The sequence below is a fragment of the Candoia aspera genome, chromosome 13 (genome assembly GCF_035149785.1).
Source record: "Candoia aspera isolate rCanAsp1 chromosome 13, rCanAsp1.hap2, whole genome shotgun sequence".
In the NCBI taxonomy this organism is placed as follows: domain Eukaryota; kingdom Metazoa; phylum Chordata; class Lepidosauria; order Squamata; family Boidae; genus Candoia; species Candoia aspera.
In genome coordinates, this window is record NC_086165.1 from 306,841 (window position 1) to 326,210 (window position 19,370).

Consider the following 19,370-nt stretch of genomic DNA (forward strand, 5'->3'; position numbering starts at 1 on the left):
TAAAACTCGTAATCTTTTCTTGCAAATATTTACTCCAAAATATGTACATTGGTGTCTTAACGGAAATTCAAAACATTTAAGTTCATAAAAACAAACCTCAAGTCCAAAATCACTTTCTACAAGAGTCAGATGGAGCATTTTAGTTAAGCGTGTTAATATTTAAAAAGCAAACTGCTGTTAAATGTTACGCATTCCTTCACTAGCTACAGTATATCAAAAGGATTTTCATGCCACCCCACCCCACCCCACCTCATAATTTCACTTCAATTTGTTTTACATAAATTTAGATCCAAAAGGCCCCCTTCAATACCTGATTTAAATGCTTCCAAGTTCCTCCTCCTTTCTTTTGGTAACAGATTACATCCTTTCAGCTTTGTATTTCTTTCAAGCTGCTTTGTGTTTTCAGGGCCCGCCGTTAACAGAAAGCGTAAAAGAGTACCTGCCCCAAAGGAAGAGCCAGGGGGCTCATCATATGCCGCCTTTCCTACAAACAGATTTGTACTATTTTGTTCTGCTTGTGTACACGGAAACCCACAAACGTATTCAAGGTGAGCTCGGCCTCTTGTAAGATCACACCAGTCCAGAGGTGCCCGAGTTCCAAACTATTACCACTGATGGGATGGAATGCAACCTCCAGCCCAGGGTTCCCTTTGGAGTTGTCCTTCTGGCACACATCCTCCCAAGTAGTTTTTAAAAATGTGGTTTCTATGGAGCCCTTACTTTGAATCCAACAACCCCTTTTCCTCTGGCTTCACAGATTAAGATTTATTGCAAGCAGCCACTGGTGTCTTCGGGGCTCTCTGATCTCAGGGTGTCTGCCCACCTAACTGGCAACCGACAGGCAGCAACCACGCCTTGCCTGTTTCACCTTTCACAATCCATGCACTGCCAAGGCAAGAACCTTCCTTCAGCTTTCTTCCTCCTGGCTAACAGATGAGTCCTCTCGGCTCGGGCTGCTGCCTCCAGAAGGCGTGTCAGCTGGCTCGAAACCTAGCCTGGCTTTTTTGGCCGAGGCTGGAACCCCTCCCTTCTGCAAGATCTCCGTAGCCTCGTGCTCGAGCACTTCCGAGGGAGTCAACGGCTCCAGATGAACGCTGCCTTGCTCGCTTGCGTCTGAATGGGCAGAGTCCGGTTCTCCCCTTCTTCTCAAGAACTGTTCAAAGCTGACCTCTTCATCACCGGATGCCAACTGGGGGGTATCAACGTTCATGTCTGCCAGTTGAGCTTCAGCCAAATCGGCCACCTCTGCCCGGACATCAGGATCGGCCTGCTCTGGACAAGCACTGCTTTTACTGCTTCCAAGCTCCGCTGAGTCTGCTTCTCCTCCTCGCTTGTCCAAGGCTGCCTCTCCACAAGAGCGCCCCAATGAATTTGCTTGCAACCCTGGAGCGGCTGTGTTTTTCACAGCTGACGAAGAGGGACTTCCTTCACACTCGCCTGCAGCTGGACTCCCAACAGGATCCCTTGCCATTCTGGCTGCAGTTTTTTTTGAAGAAGTCTGGAGCTCAGCAGTGGGTGACTCTTCTCTGGAGATACTTTCTTCACATTGTGTGGTCAGAGATGCTATGTTAGCCCCGTCTTCGATTCTGTCCTCATCTCCTTCACCTGCAAGACCTGCAGAATTGTTTGAATGAGCTGACTCTCCTAAAGCAGAGGCATTTTCCATTCTTTCGTGCATGGCAACCAAAAAAGAAACATCGCTTTGGTTTCTTGGAGGGTCTGCATCCCTTGCTGCTTCAGGCCCTGCGGGGTCAGGGGAGCAGGCCTCAAGCAACGGTCCACAGGAGCTTTCTGCAGCGGCTGCGCGGCCTTCGTGCTCTGCAGCCAGAGAGCCGAGGTCGCCCTGATTCGGGGAGCGGTCCCCCGCAGGGCCTGCCGTGCTACTCGAGCTGGCTACGAACTCTGAGCCACAAGCCCCTTCTGGGACGGGCAAACCACTTTTGTTTTCAGCAGCTAAAAGACCAAGATTCTCCGGGTTTGCAGAAACTTTTACACCATGGCCTTCAGGGCCTTTGGAATAGGCACAAAGTTCTGAAGTGGCTGCAGCAGACGGCGACACGTTGCCTTTCTCTTCGGCACCTGAACCGTCTCTGTCTGTCTGGCTTCCCAGGCTGCTGGTGCTGCCTTCTCCAGCACAGTCTTTCGAGCAGGCTTCTGGTTCTGGGCCCAAAACGTCTTCCACAGTGGGAGACAGCTTCCCTTTGTGCCCAGCCGCCAGTGAGCTTTCATTGCGCTGGCATCCAAGGCCCCCCAAGGCCCCTCTTCTTGCAGGGCTACTGGGGCGGGCCTGAAACTCTGAACTCCTTCTGTTTTCTGGAACTGGCAGTTTAGTTTTGTCACGGTCAACAGCTAAAGCAGTGTCGCCGTTCTGTTCTCCAGGAAGATCTGCATTTGTTTTTCTCGCAGACCCTTTCATCTGTGGGCTGAAAAAGTGACATGAGCACTTTAATCACTTGACTGTAATAAAACACGCTAATTGCTTCAGCCTGTTGGGCATTGCGGGGAGCAGGTCTGGCCCTAGGCCCCTGCAGTATGAGGTGTCTGCAGGCTTGGGTCTCTCACTGCTCCTCTTTGAAATCTATGTGGAATTGCTGGGCAAGCTCATCTGACGGCACAGGGTGTGGCAGCATGTGTTGGTGCCGAGTTGTGCATCTCCACACCTGGCCAGGCAGACGACGCTGCTGCGATGCTGACCTGAGGCCTGCGGGCTGTCAGGGTCTGGATGGGGAGGAACCAGCTCTGACTGAACTTTAGCAAGAAAGAGCAGCTTTGGGGTGTGGCCCCCTGGGGTCTGGGGATCTATCATCGCGGATTCTGGGCAGGGCAGCTCTTCCCTGGACAGGACTGTGGCGCAATTTGGGGATCCTCCCAGACTTGAGGCTCCTGCTCAAGGAGTAGGTGGCAACTGTGGCTAAGGGGGCCTCTGTGCAAGTTCAGAGCACACGGGAGCAAGAATAGAATTCCTGCTTGCCACCCTTTAAAGCAGCCACACGTTTCCCTGGAATTGCCACCTGTTGCATGATAAAGAGATGCATTGCTTCTATAACATTCCCGTTTCAAAGCGCCTTGCTGCCTCCCAATCCAAAGAATCGCACACCCCAGTTCAACACTTGCAAAAATCCAGGGGTCAACTTCTTGATTTCACTCACCGCATATTATTTAAAAGCCCCAAGTTCATTCACACTTTAGTTTGTGGAAGACTTAACTTTATTACCTTTCTGAAATGGATGCTTTCCCTTGCTCTTCACACATAGCAGGCACTGAACATTTCTAAAAGAACAGAACACAATATAACATAGTATAGTGGTTTTTTTGCTCAATATTCACATTTAATACCACCACAAACAAATGAACACAATCCACAGTATGCCATATCAGCCTGGATCCCCAACGGAGTGGCCGCAGAAACACCCAGAGGAGGGAAACCCTTGAGCCAGATGCGGAGGCAGCTATGATCTGGATCAGGAACGCGGTGAAAGCAAAGCCAGCTACGGAGCTAGGGGAACCTTGCACATGCAGAGGGCCGGCTGCTCAAGATCCTGGAGAAGCCGGCTGGCCAGGCAGAAGAGGGAGAGGAGAGCGCAAGCGTTCATCGCAGCAGGAAAGGGGTGCAGCAACTACCTCAGAAGCTGGGGATGCTGTGTACACCCATGCGGGGTAGGTAACAATAACGCCAGATCCTGCTCCCGGCCAGATGTTTACATTCAGCACTGTTATTTCCTATCTGCTTCCTCCTGATGCAGAGGCACAGGAGCCTTGCCGTTGTCCCCCTCCACCTCCCAGACCACTTTCTACGAGACGCGGACGTGCTCCAGCAGCTCTTTCCCGCCACCTTCAAGGGCAATGCCAATTTACCGCCAGATCTGGGGGGAGTTTTTTTCTTTCTCCGCGCTAAAAGATGTCAACGGAACATTGTGCTACTGGCACAAAGGTGGAAAGGGTGGCTCTTTAAAATTTGGTCTGTTCCTTATTAAGAATATGGCTACCATTCTGAAGCCCATCCTCTGAAAATCTAAAATGGACGTTGCGTTTGAAGTCTGTGTATTTGCACTAGGGGTTATTCAGTAGTTCATTGTTACAGCTGAACTTACACATCATCTGCTGAATACTTTCAGTAGATATGGCTACACAAAGGTTTTAAGACAAAAAAAGGGACTACCTCTGACTTTTCTTCAATTTCATTTTTCAATAATGCATCCTTTGCTAGGCTAAAGGACAAAACAACATTGGTTAGTGTTGACATTGATAATATGTTATCTAAAACTAATGTGAAAAAACACAAACATGTATTTTTAAATTTCAAGCTGTTTGAAAATCTCCATTAAGAGTTACTGGATTCTTTTACTTCCCACAAAACAAGAACCTGCCGTGGATCTCTGCCTGTGGTTTGACTCTTGCCAAAGCATTGTGTCATAGTGGCCCAACATGGCGTGAGGCTGCTGAGAAAAGCCCACTACTCTGAGAAGGGAGGAGAGGGTGTTCATACCCGCAATATTTCTCTTAGTGCCTAAGTAGAAGGAGTGCACAAAACTCACTGACTTGGGAATGGAACACGACCGTTTTTAACAGTTTCAACCTTTTGCATGATGTCCTCCTTACTCTACTGCATGGGAAGGGAAGAATATAAGCTGTGCTTTCCTGGTAACTCCACCTCAAAACTTTCCTATTCTATTGTAAGCTGAAGCTAGAAAAAGATATATCATACTTGCTACCCGCTCTATCCTTTCCCTGAGGTGGAGGAGGGAGGCCTGGTTACAGGTAGTCCTCACTTAACGACTACAACTGGGACTGGAATTTCAGTTGCTGAGTGAAGCGATCATTAAGCAAATCCAATCCGATTTTATGACCTTTTTTGCGGCTGTCATTAAGCAAACCATGCGGTTCCGCATTGATTTTGCTTGCCAGAAGCCGGCTGGGAAGCTGGCGAAAATGGCGATCATGTGGCCACAGGATGCTGCGACAGTCATAAATGTGAGGACAGGTTGTAAGTTCTTCCAGCACTGTCATTAAGTCCAAACCACCACTAAACAAATGGTCAATAAGCAAGGACTACCTGTATATCATCAAGAAGAGTGGCTTAAACATCTCCTGTCTGGCTTCTCGGGGGCAGTTTTCCCCCCAGCTCCATGTTCTCCTGGTAGTGCAACAGAGCTGCGAGAACATTTGCTCACACAAAGCACGAAGCAAAGAAAGAAGAGAAAAGGGACAGCCTAGAGTTTCTCAGCTCGGCCCCTGGTTGTGGTTTTTGCAATCTCAGAGTCTTCTTTTCTGCATCAGACAATGGCACAGGAACAACAAGCGAGGCTGCTCCTCTCTTCACCTGCTTTCAACCTTACTTTACACGTGTGGCTCCCATGAAAAGACCAGGGACGCTGAGGGTGCTGTAGAAGGAGAACTTCTGCCTCCTCTCCACACCCTGTGTGATTTTAACAGGTCCACAAAAGCAGGGTGGGCGAAGCCTTGTGCTCCATCGACGGATCTTGCCCAGAACAAAGAGGCTGTCCTGCAACACTCTGTTCCCAAACAGGCAAGACCCCAACCTGTCACTTATAGTGCAGGTTTTTCTGCAGTAATTTTTCAAGCCCAGTCTGGACCCAAGACTAGCTATGCATTATTCAAACGTATTGACTTCTAAGCAAACAGCTTATCACCCACCAGGATTGATTTTTAGTGTTTAGGGAGGAGTAATTCCTCTGCATGGATAGTGAGAAAGGCCCGTCTCTTATACAAACATGTCCTCTCATCAGTTTTTGCAACCCAATTTAACTTTCCAAAGGCTTTTTACTCAAAGAAATGGCCGGTGATGGTCATCATCTTTGTGGATGCAGCGTAAAGTGAAATCTAATTCGCTGAAGTATGGCATGACACCAGCTGCATCGTTCATCATGATTCCACCTTGTGGGCCACAAAAGGCATCACCAATGTTATCCATGAGGCCCTTGGGACAAAAAGGGTCTGCCAGCACTGGAGCCAATCACTGCTCATGCCACCTCTATCCGTTTAAGAGGGCAAATGTCTCTGGCCCTGATTCAGCCATTTTCAGCCTTTTCTAAACCTCCAGGATTAGAGGCAGGGATCAGAGCACCCATTACAATGGGGGCTGTGCTTCTGCCCCTTCCTGCTACTAGAAGCAGTTCGGTGCCAAATCTGGGGAAAAGCTTCTCCTAGAGGGGTTATTCTGGTGGCTACTCCTGGAGGCACTGTTGGTAAGAATGAACCACAACACAACGATCTCTTAGATGGTGAAACCCTTTAACTACCCCTGCTTGGGACCCTAAAAGGGTTTTTCCCTGCTTGAGGAGGACCCCAGAGCCACCTTCCTCTCACATGCCCCTTGGTTTCAGGGCTGGGGAGGAGAGCAAGAAACCGAGCCAGTAAAGCAAATGGCCTGGGAACACATGTTCCACCCTTGGTAACAGAACATGAAAAAGGAAATGTGCGCATCTAATCAAGGGCACAGCCAAACTTGCTTTCCCACAACCTTCTCATGTAGAAGCAAAGAACCTCCCCATCTACCCAGCTGACCAAAGAACTGCATTTCAGAAACTCACCCAGGAAGGCCAGCAGCCGCTGAATCACCCAAGGGAACTGGAACTGAAGAAAGAGAGAATTCCATCATCAAGGCCAATGCTGCTGTTTCACTGTCCCCTCAGAAGCTGAGGCCTCGGAGACACCTACCGTGCTCCACAATCACTTGGCAAGTATGAGCCCGACTTTCGTTGAGGTGGGTGGCCATCTTGTCCAGGCCAGAAACGTCTGTCAGGAAGTCACAGTTAAGGCAAACCACAGTGGTGCCCCTGGGGAGGAGAAGGGAGCGGGGGTGGGTTGGGAGGGTGAGATGGACAAGGTGACCAGAGCACATGCTTGCCCTTGCTGGGTGCCCTGTCAGCCCTGTTAATACCCATGAGGCAGCCACTGACTGACAAGAATCCTAGCTTTCCTGCTTGTCCCTTCCAGGCTTTTCCTGGGAATCATACTGCAGGAGGTTTGATGCTGGGAAGAATGGGACAGATGGAACGGTGGCACTTTTTTTTTCCCCACAGCAAAATTCCCAGTGCCCCTTGGGAAGAATGGCTTCGCTATGCCCTTGAATTGGACTAGTGACATTAGATCAAAAAAATAAATTATATTTAAATTCTAAAATGGGACTTAAAGTATGGATTATTAACGAGAAATTAAAATGCCTGGCAATATTTAATAAATATCAGGACAGGCACACATTTCAAATCATTTTACCAAGTTTTAATTTTTCAGTGAATCCCTCCTATAAGAAATACAAACTGCCTACCGTCTACATCTCATTCAGCAGTAACTGAGACCATCACCAGGAATGCACTTTCGGGTGAGCTGTTGAGGCCCACTCAAGACCTCACATCCTCGTCCCCCCTCTTCAGGGAGCCAATGGAATCACCCCCTCCCTTCCCCAAGGCCACTGAGTGGTGGGGATGAAGACCTTACCTGTGGGAGAGCCCCCTCCCCAGATACCATGGGGGTCCACATAGCTGTGGGCTCCCACTTGCCACACAACCCCACAGCTCCACTGCCACCACTGAGCACAGGATGATTTACTTCCTGGGAAGCATGCTAGAATGGCACCCCATACTATCAAAAGCGCACAGCTTTAATTAAAAAAAGCTAGAAGGTGGTTACCTCAATTCATCTGAATGTGTCTTATAAATCCAAAATCTTTTAGTTTGACGAGCACTATGAAAGCTAGAAAAAAACAGAGTACCTTAAACCGAATTCTTGAAAAAATGACTTGCTTCTACCATAAAATATAATACATGAAAAAAAGCTAGAATCACATGATTTCTGTAATGCATCTTGTATAAAGCAGCATATTCTGTGCCAAAATAGTTAAACAAAACATGAATAAAAACTCCAAATTCACCTGACAAAAGGCTGGAAAGAAATTCTAGCAGCCCCTCCCCTGAAGGGAGGAAGACCCCTTCCCTAGCATCTCTGGCACAGCCATGCTTTTCCCACAAGCCTTTAGGGCAAACAGTGGGGGAGATGGGTGGTGATAGAAGTTTGAAGAATAAATAAATACATTGAGCTGGAAGCAGCCAGCCAGGGAGTGGGATCAGGGAGATGGCGGTTTTATTTTGTCCGTGTTCATATCTCGGTTTTAAGGCAGCTTATTTTACTGTGGCAGAAGCTAATTGCATATATCTCAACAAACACCACTTGATCCAGGCTGGAAGGCTAAGCGGTGACGTCACCCACCCTCAGCCTCCCCAGTGTTGGCCTGGGGGCGGAAGGTCTCTCACCTCATCATGTGATTCACGTACGCTTTACTGCAACTGGTGCCGTATCTGCACAAACTGCAGCGGACATATGCTGGGAAGTGACTCGCAAAAGTCCGGATGTCCGAGGAACACTCAATGCATTTCTGAATATCAGGACACCTGTGAGGGACCGATGTCACAATGAGTTACCAAAGAGTAAGTTAATTCTCCCATCAAGCCACTTTCCACTGGATACAACTGCTCAGCTTAAATCGTGGTGCCCAATCCACGCTGCAGAGTGGGTGTCTGGAGCTGGAGAAGCCCCGGGGTCTTTTGAGGTTCTACACCAAGTTCTGGGAAGAGTTACCTGAGGTTATTTAGTGCTGTGTTTGCAATCTTATTGGTCTTCCCGCCGCCGCTGCCACCGCCGCTACTGCTGCTGCTGCTGCTGCTGCTGCTCCTGTTCTTGCCCCCCCCGCTGACGCTCCCCCCCAGGATCTGCTTCTTCTGCATGCTCAGCGGCTTCAGCCGTGCCTTTCCCTTACTCGTGTTCAATTTGTTCTGCATCTTGCTGTTCGTCACGTTAGTCCCGGGAGACAACAGCAAGGTGGGCGCATTCGTGTTCGCAGGAGACGCCGTCACAGACGCCGGTTGAAGGGATCCAACGGAAGCTCTGATTGTCACCTAGGACACGAGACCCCTTCAGCGCCCTCCGCCTCACAAACACAAGCACTGACCTGCCTGCTCAGGTTTCGAAAGGAATGTCGGCGTACGCTCCGTGGAACTAGTGCCCACCCACTTTCAGCGGAGGAAGAATCCAAGCAAAGCCTCTCTCTTCCTCTCCCTCACGCACACTTTTTCCGTAGCTGCAGCACTCTCACGCATCACCCACAGAACAGCCAAATTCTGACCCAAGATCGGGGATAGCTGGAATCTTACTGTCAAACCAAGAAAGCGCCAGAACACACGGAACAGCCTGCGACGTGATGAGGGCTGGGCTGTTAGCTAAAGCAACATCTCCCTTCATCAGCCCGGAGTAAGACGCTCCCCCAGAAAGTCTCTATTCTATTGCAAACTTATGCCTAAGCCGACAGGAAGGTAATGGATATTGCCAAAAGGTACCCAGGACTTTTTGACATCTGTACGGTTAGTGAAAAGCAAATTCTATGGGACACCACCATCATCACCATGAAAAGAAATACGCATTCCCATGGAAAAGCTGCAGACCAGCACGTCCTTAAAGCAGAGACTCCCAAAGGGGCTGCAAATGCAGAGCCAACCACACCTACGCCACAGCAGCTGTGTTCCATTCCGCTGGGGAGTGGTCGGACAAGACCCCTGCGGGCAGCTGGCTAAACAGCCCCAGCCAGGAAGGCATGTCCTGGAAAGGTGTGCGCAAGACCCCCTTGGCTACTCGCTCCCAGGAATCTGCACAGAAGCAGCATTTATTGCATCAGACGGTCCACTTACTTTGGTTCCTGGAGGCAAGCCCTCTAGCTGAGCGGGTTTTTTGAAGGTCCGATGATGCTGAGACTTATGGTCCAGTTTTTCTTTGCATGTCAAGAACTGGAGTCTACATTTGGTACAGCGATGTACTCCCTTTTTCTTCAGGAAAAAAAAAAAGGGGGGGGGTAAAATACAGGGATGCTCATCCCAAAATAGTAAGACAGACCACCAACCTCCATTTTAATAATGCTGAATTCACAAGTAGAGTAATTTTACGTTGCAAGAGGACCTGAAATTGTTAAAATTGTGGTCACTTCCAACAATGCCTATAAAGTAATGAATGGATTTAACTATGTTCAACATTCAATCTCAAAACATTCACACTGAGTTGGAAACCACAACAGCTTCTTATCCCTCAAGTCTTTGCCAGGAATAAGGAGAGTTTTGCTGCCTTCCCAGAAACAGATCTCTTCATAAATATTCCTTGCCTGCTCAGCTTCAGCCACCACGGGTTACTCCTATTAGTTGTGCCCAAGAGGTACATGAGCATGTCTCAAGACAAGATGTGGGGCAGCACGACAGCACTGCGCTGGAGAGGAGGTTCCGTCTGAACAGTAGCTGGAACCATCTTCTGTGGGGAGGAGGAACTAACAGCGGGGTGGTTAACAATTCTTTGGCTCCCGCTTACCTCCCACAAAGATTATGAACGTTACCTGATGTCTCATAAAATGATGCATATAAGGTGCCCCAATTTTAATAACTTTAAGGCAAAACGGGCAAAGCAGGTTCTTTGTGTTTTCGTGAACAGATCTGAAGTGTTTTTCCACATCTGAAAATGCTGACGATCTATAATTGCAAACCTAAACATCAATATAAAGAGAAAAGAGATATTTACTTCTCACAACCTTCTTAATGCATAGACCAACGTATGTCAAAAAAAAAAATGTTTGGGAGTACCTGACAGACATAAGGCATTTCCCCAGGCTTGTGATTGTCTTTCATATGCTGCAACAGAACTTGCTCAGTTTCAAAAGAGAGTTCACAGATTTTGCATATAGCTAAAAAAAGAGAATAACCAACAACTGAACCAACTTTTAAAAAAATCAGAACACTGGAGTGGCACAAAACTACTGGCATCTGTAATTCAGCCATGACTCTCAAAGGGGATTTATCAGAACCTCAGGGCTTTTTTCAAATCAAAGATGCCCTTAATTTGGCTTCTAAGTGAAAGCAAACAGACGCGTATTGCTCACGGCACAGATATAACAGATCAATTGTTTTAGTTAGTTGAACTGTCCGATCTGCGTCATAAGCTATATTCACCTCACAAGTGCAAGCCTAGGGCCACGTTTGCTGTTACTGCTTTCCACGCCCATGGGCAGACAGCTGAGAACGCCTGAACCCTGGCTCGGCCCCAGCCTCAAAAACCCACCAAGGTTCTCATCTGGGGAATGCCTCGCCCCCCCCGCCCCCGCCATCTTTCCCAAACAGGACTCACTGGAGGACTCGTGAGGTGTGTGGGTGCTTTCAATGTGGCACTGCAGCTGGAAGGGTGTGGGAAACTGGCGATAGCAGTGTTGGCAGGTGGTGTGGCTTTCCCAGCTCTCGCTGTTCTGCTTCTCGAGCTCCAAGTGATGCTTCATGTGGTTCATAAACCTGGGAGGAACAGCTCACAGCTCAAGCAGCTGCTTTTAAGAGGACACCACTAATTCCATGCACTGGAGAGAGATGGAGGACCCTGCTGTTTGGCACACTGTATCAATGGGTACCCTCTGGTTGATGGCTCCAGGGAAAGCCTTTGCACAAGCGAGAGGTAAATTCCTCTGCTGGGTGAGTGGCATCCAAGGAACCCGAAAAACAGTACATTAAAGCATGTTGGCACACCACTCATCCATGGTTGAGTGGCAGATGAAAGGTTCTAAATATGAACCAAAGGGAGCAGGAAGCCCTGGGGTTGGATCGTCATGGGCGTGCTGGCACCTAATTATGGAGGATTTGGCTTTCATTTTCTTTGGGACTTGGCCACTGACAGAGCCTCTTGTTTTCCCCAACGTATCCACCTGAGGTGTTAGTATGGAGACCTGCTGCAATTCCCAGCTGTGATTTTATCCCCCTTTGGGTTTATTGAGCAGAACTCTTTGAAAGAATGTGAGATCAGTTCTGCTAAAATTAAAAATAACCTAGAACAACACATAAACCAAGACTCTGCTAAGGCCTGCCAACCTCTGCTCCAGCTGCCCCGAAGCTCCAGGTCAGAGCTGCTCCTCTCCCAGGCTATAAATACCTGATGTTACTCTTGAGGACCTTTGTGCAGCTGGCGCACTTGAATGTCGTATGTGTCTTCTGCTCCTGACGCACCTGCTGGAGGTTTCCCTCGTGCTTGCCATAATAGAAGTCATTAACTAACATGATCAATTTTCCTTTTTCTGTTTCAGCAGTTTTAGGTGATGTACTTGAGCAGTCCATTTTGGTTATTCCCAGAAAGGTGTGCACCATATCAGGACAGCAATACTGAAAAGACCAACAGCCACCGTAAGTTCTGAACAAAGGTATTTACTCAATCCTGAGGAATCGCTAAGAAGATAATCAAGATGCCTATACAGATTTTTATCAAAATTGGATATCTGAGTTCAGAGGACTACAAAAAAAGAGTAAGGCAAATGTTTAAATACATAAACGTGCCACGCATTTCAACTACCAAGAAAACCCTCTCAGAATGTGACTGCTTGTTACTTGCACTTAAGAGCACTTCATTTCAAATAAAAATGATCACCATAAATACTGATAATCCCAAATTCAAATTAGCAAATTATTACACCACCATAAAATGAAATTACTTCTGATGGTGGGGGGCATATAGGAAAGCAGGCCAAAAATTAAGTCCAGTAAGGGTGCAAACAGAAGACAATGCCACAAAGCAATCTCCACAACAGAGCCGGAAAAATCCAGGGAAAGTAATAGCTGATACAAGTTGCACAGAATTTTTCACTTTTATACTTCGCCTGAGCCTTATTTCAGCTACAGGAGCACGGGCTAATACTAAGAGGATGAACTTAGTGTGCATTTTCTCACTGGAAATGGGAACGTGTGTTCATCTCAAACAAAGTGTGGCAGCTGAACAAGCTATTATTTAAAACGGTATCTGTGCAAGACAACGGAAGAAACCTTTAAAAGCCATAAGAAAACAGAGTCATCTTTATCTGTGTCCAATCTTTTCTTTAAAAGTACAGAACTGAATAAAACAGTCCCAGATTTTATCATGTTTAGAAATGCCAAGTGACCCTATGTCACTTTTATAACTGTGTTTTGTTGCCTCCCCACCAAAGATATTTACCTTTATATGATTTTTCAATGGCTCCAAAAGGTTAAAATGAATATTACATTTTGGGCATGCTTGTGGAAAAGGGGCTCCGTTCTTAATGTTACTTGCAGCAACACCTGGGGAAAAAGAAAGGGTATGTTGTTATTTAATGTGTGTGTGATTATGTAAGACAAATAAATTAAATACATCAACGGCCTGGGGGATCGTTCCAAAGGCATCATTTAATCGATCTGACAACTCACTAGAGGTGAATGAAGCCCTTACGTCGATTCCCACAGACCAGAAGCTTTGATGCCCTTCTTCTGCTTGTATTTTCAGGGCGGCCTTTAAAGCACCTTCCGACAAGCTTTCCCCCACATGGCGTACAACGTGCGTCCAGTGATCCTACCTTTCTCGAGCAGGGGCGGATCATTTGGAGGTCTAACAGGGGGCAGGAGAGGCGACTCACTCCGAGAGCCGGTTTCATTAGCCTTGGCCTTTTTGGGAGCAATACTACTGGCTTCAGAAGTGGAGGGACGCTTGGACAAGCCTACAAATGTTTTAAAATTTGAATTTAGATAGCTTTTCATAGCCAATTGCTGCTCAGCCTCTCAAATTCCAGGCCAGGCCTCCTGCCCCTTAAAAGTGGCCCCAATAGACACAAAATCTGTCCACACGCACAGCTCATGCTGCAATCCAAGACGTCTTTTCTCAGAAGCCAGTCCCACCATGTTCCACGGGGATGACAGGCAAGGAAGCCCCTCCGCGTCTTCATGTCAAAGTTATTGCTATCAAGAAGGGTATTCTCCCAAGAAACACCCTCAGCTTTACTCAGATGGTCACCCAACATTTGCCAGTCCCTGCCTTAATATTGTGAGCCTGCAGCCACCCATTTTTTAAAGGCTTTTTTGTCCCAAATCACAAGCAAAATGAAAAACTTGACTCAGACATACCTGTTGTATTCATGGGTGATGCAGTCTGGTATGGCGACCCTCCTGAATTCTGCCTTATGCCAAAGGTCAGGCCTGAAGTTTTATCTGGGGTAACCTGTGGAGAATGTGTTAATTAGCTCAGCCATGGGACTCTTCGGAGCATTTTTCTGTTGCCGTAGAAAAGAGTTCAACAAGTTTACACATTTCAGTTATGTGCCCTATTCTGGCAAGATGTACGTTCGGCAGATACAGTGCTGTTCTGCCAAGCACCTTCCCCATTCCCAGAGCCCTGCAGAGGTGCTCCGTCTGGCCTGGAGGCCCTCTTCTGCTTCACCGCCTCGTCCTCTCGCCTCCTGTCAGCCGGCCTCTCTCAGCTGCACCGCGGGCTTGGAACGCAAGCGTGAGGCCTGAACCGCCCTTCCTCACCTCCTATCACAGTAAGTCCCAACAAAGAAAACAGCCTTGAGCTGGAGTGTGCCCTGGACCTCACCCGATGACTCTCAACTCTGCTTCAGAGTCTATGCAAACATCCCTATTTTAGAAAAATAACAGGTGGGTACGTAGCAAGAAATCTGTTTTCTTTTATCTCACCAACAAAACCACCTCTCTAGTAAGCCTGGAAGCAGTTCAGAACTTGCTGAACTTCAGAGAATTTGTGTTGCTGGGCAGGTAAAAAAATCACAAGGCTACTGCAAGCAGCAGCAGCCCTCTCAGGTTGGGAGGGCTCTTGCTACTGGCATGGTAGGCAGCCCTGAGGTGGAATCCCCAGTTCAGGAAAGATGAAATCATCCCACATTTCCCAGGCCCACAGCCTCCAGGTGCCAGTCTTCTGCCCAGGAGAGCCAGACGGTGCGAGGCTGTGGAAGAGAGGAGCCCCTGAAGACGACGCTTCTTGCCTGCCACAGATGAAATCTCAGACTAGGTTTATAAGCGATTTCCCTTTCAATCTCATGGCTTGACCAACCAGCACCATCTTTTAGCCAATTAAAGCCGATGCATCAATCAATCTTTAATTAACTACGTTAACACATAGTTAAACTACAGAAGTGAATAAGGTACCAATTATAATCACATTTCTTTCTGAAAAGCTGAATGCACCTTTGGCTGAGTTTGTTCTTCAGGGTTCCTCTTCTGAACACACCAAGTTAACACAATCACATGACCATCAGGGCCAAACCTGCTCACCAAATCGCAGGAGAACAACCAATGATCCTCTCTGAGGAACCGAGGTGGGGCCACAGCTGCTACTCGGGGTATAAACCAAGTAAATAATTAAAGAAATCAAATCTACCCGATTCAGTGCAACGGGCTGGGCTGTCACGGTGGCCACTGGCCTGGAGGCAGACTGAGTCGATGCAGGAATATGGAGGTTCCGCGACAACGACTGGGGCGGGGCAGATTTATTGACTGGCTGAGAGATCCCAGTGCTGGACTTGGCTTCTTCCTGCGGCGACGAACATCCCGAAAGTGGCCTCTGCAAGACTTGAGAGGTCCCTGAGATGCTGCTGATGCGCGGCTGTGGCTGAACAGCTAGAGTACTAGTTGCGGGTCTGCCCACGGAGTGAAACCCTGGAGAAACCGCCACAGCACCTGCCATGTGGAACGAGGAAACGAGTTATTACGCACTGCTAGAATCAGAACACTTTTAGACTTCATTTTCAGGCATTGCTTGGAGAACATCGTACCTCTTTTGGGGGCACCATTCTGCACTCCGATTCGTGATGAATTCGGGTTAACTCTGTTCAATATATCTGTTAAAAAGGTACCATTACTGCTTTCAGAAAACAAAGAACAAAAATATGCTCAAGAGAACTTATCAATATAACCCAAAGGAAAGTAACATCTCACGATGAAGTTGCACCGATTCCTAAAGAAATACCCAAATGCTTGGCACACTTCTCATTCCTTAAAAGAAGCTGCAGAATTTCCTGCAATCATTCCAAGAATGGATCCAACAGCACAAGGAACAGTTACACCAGTTTAATTAAAATACATTTACGCTACGATTCCTACCAGTTCAACAGGACTTCTGGGTCAGCCTATTTAGGACAGGACTGCAAATAAGTTGGCTAGCCTATTAGCCACTCTGCATTCCACTGCAACCCTGAGGTGACTAACTGTTGAACCTCGTCCTTTCCCTTGTATGTGCCCCCCAATAGTTCAAAACAGTCCCTTACAGGTATTGGTTGGTTTGGAGCTCAAAAACTCCCCAACGAAGATAGGCTCGTCATCATCATCGTCATCATCAACAATAATGGGCTTTGTTTTCTGTTGCCAGGGTTCAAGCTCTTCCTCTTCACATTCCATGAAAAGCTCTGCCATTGTGGAACTAGTGAATTAAAAAAAGCAGCAGGTGAAGCAGAGGGGTGCATAGCTGTTCCAATCTGAAGCAGGAAAGGTTTCCCCAGCTACAGGAACCCCGCACTACATCAGATCCAAACAGCTGCATAACCATGAGAAGAAACACAAAGGCTGTTTTTTCCAACACACCGAATTTCAACCCAGCAGACCACACTTCAACCAAGCGCGTTGCACAAACACAGCTTGTATGGTCAGTTTAAGAGGTTCAGCATCACGCAAAGCCAGCGGCTTAACCGATTACACCCAGTCAGCTAACATTGCTGCATGAATGCTGTATGCAGGTGTCAGATCATTGGTCCATCTGGTCCAGTCCCATCCCTTGTCCTTGCAACCAGCCCATGCTCCTCTTCCACAGCAGGCCTTTCTGTCACATCTGCCAGCCTGTCTGCCTGTGGTGGGTCTTACCAGGGATGGCAATGACTGGGCTTACAGGGAGGAGGCGAAGGGTTTGGTGGGTGTAATATAAACAGCCTGATGCTAAATGTTGAAAAAGCCAAGGAGATCATTATCGACTTTAGAAAAAACTGGCCCAGCCACGCGCCACTCTTCATTAATGACATAACAGTGGAGTCAGTCAGTAGCATCAGGTATCCGGGGGTGCAGATGACGAATAGTCTGACTTGGTCTCTTAATACCACATTCTTGGTAAAACGAGCATAGCAGCGTTTGTATTTTTTGCGCAGAATGAGGAAAGCGCATCTTCCACCTCCCGTCCTCCTCATTTTCTATAGAGGCACCATAGAGAGTGTGTTGACCAACTGTATTTCTGTCCGGTTTGGAGGCTGCAGTGCCTCGGATAGGAAGTCTGTGCAGAGGGTGGTGAGGGCAGCAGAGAGGATAATTGGGATCTCACTTCCTCTCATTCAGGACATAGGGCATACATGCTGCCTGTCCAGAGCCCGAAATATTGTTACTGACCCCTTCCACCCCATTGTGGCTTGTTTTCCTTGTTACCCTCTGGGAAAAGGTTCTGCTGCATTTGATGTAGAACAGCTAGATTAGATAATAGTTTTGTTCCCTGGGTGATTAGACTCCTGAACTCTTAATAACCCCTTCTCACTCCATGGGTACACGTGCTGTGTGTAGGACCGATTATTCATTAGGGATCAAGATCAGAGAAGTGGAATGGGTAAAGAATGTATATACATATTATAATAATTAGGATATTTTTATTTCATTGCTGAGCCAATAGTAATGAAATTTCCTTTTAATCTACACTTTGGTATATAGTGAAATGACAATAAAAGCTGTTCTATTCGATTCTATTTAACAAATCTTACTTAGTCCTTGGACATTTCCCCTGAATGAAAGTTGGGAAGAAACCTGGATTTTCCACATTATGCCAATTATTTCAGGCTGGCACAAGCATCTCAGGTAAAAATCAGTAGAGAGAATTACCTAAAAAAAAAAAGGCGGTTGTGTTGCTCCACTGAACGTTTGCGGAGTGACTTCAATGATACTGTTATTATAAAAAGGAAAGCAGCACGCAAAACCTTCAAGGTAAACAAGGTGGTTCTGACCACTGGCAAGATCAAAAACGTTTCACAGGAGAGCCGCCCACGAAGCCCTTCTCTGCAGCTTGTGTCGGAGGGGAGGCCAGAAAGTAAGTGTGTCAGAGCAGTTCAGAGGCTTGTCAATTTGGCCTCTTGTCCCCTGAACAGAATTAGAAGCGTGGAGGCTGCAGGTAGGATGATTAACAGCCGCTGGTTATGGATCCTCCTCCTTTAGTAACTTATCTAGTCCTCTCGGAAAACTGCTGAAGAAGGGGCATCACCACAGGGAATTCCACAGCTGAGCGTTACCACCCACCTCTCCTAGATTTCCCTCCATTGCAGGATTTCGCTCTGCAAGAGCGCGCAAACCCGGCGTCCATTTTCACCAGCGGACACGGGCCTTTCCGCACCCCATACCAGACCCGCCGTAGCCCCAAGACCCCTCACCGCCTCCCTGCTCCCCCCTTTCTTTTCTCCCGTGGTGCTTCCCGGCAGGAAACCTGGCGCCTTCCCTCCCTGCTCCCGCGGTTTGGACGAGACCGGGCCCCTTCTGCTCCACGCCCAGCCTCGGCGCCTGACCCCACCGGCGACCCTCCGACCAGGCGCCGGTCCTCGAGGGCTTCTCCCTGATCCCGCCTGGAGCGTACCAGGCCTGGCGCCCCCTCCGACCAACCGCCCCGCCTTGCTTTTCCCGCCGATTTACCCGGGAGGAGCCGGCCGAGAAAGGGATCGCGGGATCGGGGCCTGCGGCCGGCTGGCTTGATGCAGATCGCCGCCCGCGACGGGGATCTTCCGGGGGCCCCGAAGAGGCGCAGAGCGGCCGGCCTGGCTCCAGTCCCTGGCCGGGGGCCGGTCTACGGCGGCAGCGGCGGCATCGAGCCCGGGGTGGCGGCGGCCTGGCGGGGAGAGAGAGGCGCGCTCCGTTATCCCCCGAGGCGGCTCCAGGGCCCGGCGGGCGGCACCGGTCCCGCGAAGTAGCTGGGCGGAGGGCCGCCCTTCCGCCTCCCTCCCTCCGGAGCCCTCGCGACGGCCGGGACGGCCCCGCACTGACAGGCCTCGCCGCTGCCCGGTGCGGGAGGGCCCCGGGCGGCGGCGCCCGCGGCGGGCCGGGAAAGAGGCCGCGCTCCATCCAAGATGGCGGGGCCGGCGGCGCCCTCCCGCCCGGGCCCGGAGCGGGCGGCGGCGGCGGCGGGGCGGGTCGCGGCTTACCCCGCGGGCGGGCGGGCGGGCGGCGGCGGGAGCGAGGAAGGGCAGCCGGGGGAACGCGGGCGGCGGCGGCGGCGCAGGTCGCTCAGCCATGCGCGGCGCGGGGGCGGGGCGGGCGGAGGCCCCTCCCCGCGGGCGGCCCCACGTGGCCTGCGGCCGCGTTGCCCTGAAAGGTCCGGCTGGCCCGCGGTCCCGAGAGGCCTGCCGGGCCGGTTGGCCGGGCCAGACGGAGCGGCGCAGCCGGCCGTTCGCACGCGCGAAGCGTGCCCGGGCCCGAAGAGCGTCAGATCAGACCCGCTGTCTGGGCGGAGCGCGCCGCTCCTTTGTTCCCCCGCCTCGACCCCCGCGCCCGAGCGCAGAATCCGAACGCCGCCGGGCGGCCCCGGGCTTCCGCCGCCCCGGC

General features: G+C 49.5%; 1 protein-coding gene across 2 annotated transcripts; it reads right to left on the bottom strand.

Annotated features, from left to right (window-relative positions):
* Positions 1–14: 14 nt before the first annotated feature.
* On the bottom strand, positions 15–18,663 carry ZNF280D (zinc finger protein 280D). Of its 2 annotated transcripts, XM_063314496.1 has the most exons (20): positions 18,465–18,663; positions 16,085–16,236; positions 15,593–15,658; positions 15,199–15,497; positions 13,929–14,022; positions 13,385–13,525; positions 13,009–13,112; positions 11,959–12,185; positions 11,173–11,330; positions 10,632–10,732; positions 10,388–10,534; positions 9,699–9,833; positions 8,596–8,912; positions 8,271–8,408; positions 7,651–7,713; positions 6,679–6,797; positions 6,552–6,594; positions 4,160–4,208; positions 3,215–3,270; positions 15–2,423 (listed from the first exon to the last, which is right to left on the bottom strand). In XM_063314496.1, exons 2-20 carry the CDS (start codon positions 16,227–16,229, stop codon positions 908–910), a joined length of 3,918 nt encoding a protein of 1,305 aa, XP_063170566.1. In that variant the 5' UTR covers positions 16,230–16,236; positions 18,465–18,663; the 3' UTR covers positions 15–907. The 2 variants fall into 2 exon arrangements, with proteins under 2 accessions (XP_063170566.1, XP_063170565.1); XM_063314495.1 differs by lacking the exon at positions 13,385–13,525 and having other exon boundaries at positions 18,465–18,573.
* Between the last annotated feature and the right edge of the window lie 707 nt (positions 18,664–19,370).

Excerpts from the sequence above, each read along its gene's own strand:
- ZNF280D (XM_063314496.1), bottom strand. The coding sequence starts at position 16,229 with ATGGCAGAGCTTTTCATGGAATGTGAAGAGGAAGAGCTTGAACCCTGG. Across the intron at positions 15,498-15,592 it reads GAATGGTGCCCCCAAAAGAG|GTGCTGTGGCGGTTTCTCCA; the intron begins GTACGATGTTCT and ends TCCACATGGCAG. Across the intron at positions 7,714-8,270 it reads TACGTGAATCACATGATGAG|CTTTCATAGTGCTCGTCAAA; the intron begins GTGAGAGACCTT and ends GTTTTTTTCTAG.